This window comes from Frankliniella occidentalis, unplaced genomic scaffold (genome assembly GCF_000697945.3).
Source record: "Frankliniella occidentalis isolate FOCC.00 unplaced genomic scaffold, Focc_3.1 Scaffold4, whole genome shotgun sequence".
Taxonomy (NCBI): Eukaryota; Metazoa; Arthropoda; class Insecta; order Thysanoptera; family Thripidae; genus Frankliniella; species Frankliniella occidentalis.
In genome coordinates this window covers 3,814,495-3,820,369 of record NW_026267134.1, presented here as the reverse complement: position 1 = coordinate 3,820,369, position 5,875 = coordinate 3,814,495, and the positions used below count along the sequence as shown (strand labels likewise).

The 5,875-nt window shown below is 59.1% G+C and overlaps 2 protein-coding genes across 3 annotated transcripts in view; one reads left to right on the top strand and one right to left on the bottom strand.

The window, feature by feature from the left end:
* LOC113204193 (protein inscuteable homolog) overlaps positions 1-5,469 on the top strand; it is a 93,721-nt gene extending 88,252 nt beyond the window's left edge. Inside the window, exons 6-9 of the mRNA XM_052268272.1 lie at positions 616-871; positions 2,984-3,395; positions 3,481-3,962; positions 4,339-5,469. Coding sequence (XP_052124232.1) covers positions 616-871; positions 2,984-3,395; positions 3,481-3,962; positions 4,339-4,470 — 1,282 coding nt within the window. The 3' untranslated portion in view covers positions 4,471-5,469. The remainder of the gene's footprint in view (positions 1-615; positions 872-2,983; positions 3,396-3,480; positions 3,963-4,338) is intronic.
* LOC113204140 (neuropeptides capa receptor-like) overlaps positions 1-5,875 on the bottom strand; it is a 138,520-nt gene that overhangs the window by 4,634 nt on the left and 128,011 nt on the right. The window lies entirely within an intron of this gene.

Below are 5,875 nucleotides of genomic sequence, written 5' to 3'. Positions count from 1 at the left end.
ATAATTTTTAAAATCTTTTTGGAAAATGTTACTGATTTTGGAATTACTTTTTCAACACTTAAATGGATAATTTCAGTTTGTTTGCACACTCGCACTACGCCACGCCGTGCTCGATACGACTGTCAAACTCGTCGGACCACATTTGTTTACGGCCCCTAAAGTACACACGGCCCTGCGATCAGCTCGGCTACCTTATCGAGTACCGTATAAATCACCGCCACCTGCGCGGCCCGCGCCGCCCCCCCCCAAACAAATATGTACTCGGCGGGTAATTTTAATTGTCCACGGAATATCTCCTTGCGAATCTCCCTTTTTCAAGCGCTATTTGCGCAGCGGTTTATCTCCTTGGGCGTTATTGAAACGAGGCGGAATGGTGATGATGAGCGGGGTGGCGTAGCGTAGCTGTGCGGTACTGTACACAGTGTACTACCAGTTGGGACTTTGTAGTGATGCTTACCTCATCTGAGTATCTGATCTGAGTTAAGCATCCGAGCGAGTAGGCAACCCGCCAATACACTCGTGTTGGCGGGTACAGCAGTCCCACGGGGTTTGCCTGACCACCCGCTTCTTTCTTTCGAGTGCTTCGCTACATGTTGCACCCTCTGTCGTTCGCAGGCGCGTCCAGCGCGGCTCGCTGAGCCAGGTCGGCCCCCTGACGGAGACGCTGCTCAACCACGTGCTGGAGTTCCTCCAGGACCACGTCAGCGCCGTGCCCGAGGAGCGCGCCCACCGCCTGCGGTCCGCGTGCGAGCGGCTGCGCGCCGACGCCACCAAGCAGCACCCGGAGCCCGCCGACATGGCCGCGTCGCTGGCCGCCGTGCGCGCCGCCCTCACCGCCACCGTCGACGCCATCCTGGAGAAACAGGTCCAGGTGAGACACACGCCGCCACGGCAGTCTATCAGGAGGCCATCAGTCAGTGCGCCTCGTCGTCGTCGTCAGTCGGTGACGTCCCTTCGATGCCGTCGAACGATCTTGTCAGTGCGATGTCAGTGGGGCCTGACAGACCCCTCCCCCCTCCCGTCCCCCCGCCGCACCCCCTCTCCACCCGCCGTGCGCGGCTGCTCGCTGCTCCGCGTTATCCGATTCACGTAGTCCTGCTGCAGCACAAGCATGCCGAGCCCAAAGCCAAAGACCATTCCCGTTTCCATCATTCATGAACATGACCACGTCCATGCTCGGCCCTCGGCCCGGCGGCCCAAGCCGTACACCGCCGCCGGTCCGGTACGTTCATGCGAACTCCAATCTGAATATGTCTCCCCGCTGTCCGCGAGGGGCCGCGACCGCGCCGTGCCGGCCGTGCCCCTCCCGCCCGTGTCCGACTAATGCTGCTATGTATATTGTATAAGCTATTCCCGGAGCAATGAAGCATTGTCTGCTTGCAAGAGCAGGGTGCGCCGGCCGTTTTTCTCGCTTCGAACGACATGATTTTCAAATTTGTTGGTGCGGTCCGCATGTGTGCGGTCGGTGAGCCCCGCCGCGCCGCGTCCGTCTATCTCCGGCGCGGGATCTGCGGCCGTCCGTCAGCCGGTCCGGTCCGCCCCCCGCGCAACACCAGCGGCGGCAGCGGCCCTGCTGTGAGCTCCAGCCCGCCGACCCGGCTAGAGCCAACGCGGCGCGCCCTCTGCGACTTTGGCCCGGCTGGCCTTCCCCCATTCACCGGGAGACCCCTCGCTGGGGTCCACGGCCGGGGCCGAGGCGGGGCCGACCGGGCGGCCGAGTTGAGAAACGCGGCGGCGACGGCGGCGGCCGGGGATCCCCTGAATACGGCGCCATTGAAGGGGACGGATAGAAAGAGCCTCGAATGGACGAGCCGAGCGCGCGCGCTGAGCGATCGGGGGTCTTATCGAGGAGTATCGCTTTTGTTCGTAAATCTCGCGAGTGGGTGGAAGCTGCGTCGCACGCGGCCGGGCACGCCACGTTTGCGTCACTCTATGAGAGGATCAGTGACAGCAGAGCAGCGGCGTCGCGAACACGATCGCCGCCGCGGCCGCGCCTCGCCTTCATCCAAGACAACGAGTTTAATCCTTTTGATGGAAGGGGACCCCCCGATCCCTGTCGGGCCCAAAAAATGGGGTACCTCTCTCTCTCTCTCTTTCTCGTTCGCAACCTCCTCCTATACTCTGCTGGCTGCGCCAGGCATACAGGCAGCGCCGGTGGATCACGTTTACAAAATAGCCGATCGTCCAAATATGGGCTGCGAAGGTATGCCCTCATCCTATACAAACCCCACTCTGTCTCGGGGGCCAACGCCACGCCAGCAGGCCTTTGAACTATGATGCAGTAGGCATGCAGTCGCTTGATATTCCGTCGGTGACGCTCCCGGCCGCTTCGCACTCCCTACGCCCTCCAGCGACGGGGCAGGAGGAGGGAGGGGGGGGGGAGTTGACAATGCCCCACCACGCCACGCCCCGCTAACGCCGCGCGACGCTCCCAGGTCCCATCGTCGTGACATTGCCCTCGACGAACGGGTGCAGCGTGCGGCTGATCTGTAATGTGTTTGAGGGGGGGGAGGGGGGGGATGACAGGACAGCACACAACAAGCGGGGGACCTCCTGCACCGGGGAGCAGCGGGAAGTACCCACTACTGTGGTCCTGCGCAGCCGGGGGCGGCCGACCTGCGTCGCGAGAGGGGCAAGTCCACAACCTGCCGCTCGGATGTGCATAAAAATGTCGAGGGCGAGGAGGCGGAGTAGTGGCGGCGCGCGGCGAGGTAAACCTGTCCCTCCGACGAAGACGAGAAGGCCCCCATCACGGCGGCATCAAGTCGGCAGAGTGAATAGCCGATTTAGTGCCCCATTGAGATGCCAGGCAGTAAACACCGCCCGCGACCCGACAGGCGTTTCCCTAGCCCAGCCCCGCGTGGCACTCGAGGTGGCGCTTCTGCTCGCGGGGGTGGGGTCAGCGGTCAGCGGTTCTACCGTCCCCGTCGTGCCTCATACATTCACCGTTCGCATGACTCACGACCTGCCTTGTGTGTTCCAGGAGCTGGTGAACGTGCTGGAGGGCCCAGCCTCGCCGCTGTCGCTGCGCACGGCCGTGTCGGCGCTGTGCGCGCTGGGCCGCCAGGGGTCGGCGCTGTCCGACCTGGTGGTGCGGTGCGGCGGCGTGCGCGCGCTGCTGCAGGTCGTGCTGGACGCGCGCACTTCGCATACACGCCGCGCCGCCCTGCGCGCCCTGTCCGCCGTCTGCTGCACCGCCAAGTCCGTCCGCAGCCTGGAGCAGGCCGGCGGCGTGGAGGTGGTCGCCGAGCTGCTGTCCGAGTCCAAGCGGCCCGAGGAGGAGCGCGCCGAGGCCGCCGCCGTGCTCGCGCAGATCACGGCCCCCTGGGTGCCCGACAACGCGCGCGTCGAGGGGCTGTCGGAGCACCTGGACACCGTGGTGCACGCGCTCACCAGTGAGTATTCCGGACGGTCTCCCTCGTCGTCGGCGACATCACGTCGACACTTCTAACGCCATCGCTCGTCTCTCTCCTCCCGCAGAGCTGGTGCGGGGCGCCTCGAGTGGCGAGGTCCTACTGCTGGGCGCGGCCGCCCTGGCCCACCTCAGCTACGTGGAGTCGTCCGCCGTGTGGCCGCTGCTCACCGCCGGCGCGCCGGGCGCCGTCCTGCAGGCCGTGCGCGCGCAGGGGGCGCGCTGCTCCGTGTTCCTGCAGGAGCAGGCCGCCACCCTGGTGGCCAACATGTCAGCCGTGCCCGAGGCGCGCGCCGAGCTGGCCGCCGAGCGCGCCGTCGTGGCGCTGCTGTGCTTCCTGCAGCTGAGGCCGTCGCCGCTGCAGAGGGCGGCCGACATCGCGGCGGCCGAGCGCGTCCAGCACAAGGCGGCCATCGCCCTGTCCAGGATGGCGTCGGACCCGGAGGTGGCGCGCCAGGTGGTGTCCCTCGAGGGCGTGCCCCGCCTGGTCCGCCTCTGCCGCGACGAGAAGGAGCGCAACCACAGCGACGGCGTCCTGGTGGCTTGCCTGGTGAGTCCCTCTATTGGAGTCCTCATTCAGACACATGTCCATAAGGGGTCACTGTTACATGGGGGTCGTCCAGAAAGTACGTCCGTTATACTCAGTTTTATAGCGCCAAGCGAAAAGCGCGGGAGCCGCGGGAGCTCGGCGCCTGTGAGGCACAAGTAGGACCACCCCGCAGTACACGCATGCACTGCTGGCAAGATGTTGCCTACCTATCAGGCGCTATGCCAGCTTGCGCAGGCTGAACTTGTAGGTCTGTTACGGCGAATGGCGGACGAAGTTTCTGGACGATCTCACACCAGTGTTTACCACCTCGAATAGTTCTGTTCAGTTCGCCATATCACTTTATTTTTTTAATTAATTCAATGTGCTTCCTTTACAGGCTGCTCTCCGAAAGATTGCTGCTAACTGTGGGACCGTCGTTCTCAGCAAGCGGGACCGGCGTGAGCTTCTTGAGCCCAGGCTGTTGGACTCGTTCATGCTTTTCTCCACGCGACAAGAGAGCTACGTTTAGCTTCCACCTTTTCACCGAAACGTGGTGAAGACCTATACGGACACGGCGATTTGCGCCGTCTTTTTAGACAGTCCCCAAGACTGCCTCTTACTGGAGGGACGAGAGCTCCACCTCCTCACTCTCTTTTCAGAAAGTCCCCAAGGTTTTACTAAAGTATACTATACTTGATTTAGGCGTGCGGACGGGTTTGCGTGTCCACTCGGCGCCCATAAGGTGCCACGGTAAGCGATGGTAGGCAAGCCCGCACGCACGCCTGTATCCGGTACAGTGGTATAACCGAATGAAAGAAAGACGACACCAATCATCCAATCTGTATTTTTACGGCAGTAAAGTAAGTAAAAAACCTGCCTTAGTGGGAATCGTGGACAGACTGTCATCACAAGAATAAAGGAGTTATCAAATGCTCAGCCAAAGGGGGTTATCCATTTAAGCTCAACTGCTGATATATTCTACTTTTAAGTTATAATATGTTTCATGATGAACAATGAGAATGTCAGATGTATTTTTGTGCTATAATTTCTCATTATTGTAAAAGTAAGCTATTTTTTTCTTTTGCCAAAGTTGTTAATATTTAACCATTAAACCCAAAGATTCATCTGGCACATAATGATGTTAAAAGTTATTGTCATATGCTGAGATGAAAAAGAAGGGAAAATTCTAGAAAATAGTGAGTGAGGGTGAACAAAAGCTGAGGGATTTGGGAGGAAATGACGACTACGTGTGCCAATTATGAATCGTCAGTTCTGCCGTCACACCGCTTCCTTGTGAATGTAGCACTGACAGTATTCTGAAAATATTGACAAGAGAAAAAACAAAAGGGGAAAAAAGGGGAAGCTTGTTGATTTTGTGTTAGTGTTCTTCCATATTTTATACAACCTGCACCTCTTTCCCAATGTTGAGTTTCATCTCTCTCTTCTTATTGTTACTTTTCTTTGTTAAAGACATAGTATTTCTAGTCATTGTTATTTTAGCATGTCAATAAAAGAATGAACCAATTCAAAGAAACTGTTGTCATTTCTTGTTTGTGGCTAGTAGCTAGGTAAGGTCTTATTAGTGCACCCGCTTCCACAGCAAGGTGCCAGGCACCAGGGAACTCCCACAGCCCGCTTTCGCCGTAAGTCGAACCCCGGCCCAAAGCCAACACGCACGCCTGCATGCGGTACAGCAGCATACCCACGACGACTGGCGGGTTCGCCTAACCCAGGGGTGGCCGGAGCGCCTTCCGGGCAGTGCGGCAGTGTGGCACTAAGCTTTTGACGTTAATCACCCCCGAGCAACCGGCAGTTAAAATACCTCTTAGAGCCGGATTGCAAAATTATCAAAAATGAAAAAAAATGTGGGCCCTACCCACCCCGCTTTGACACGAGGACCCGCCTGTTTAACTTCGGAGTTCGGTATGGGATCC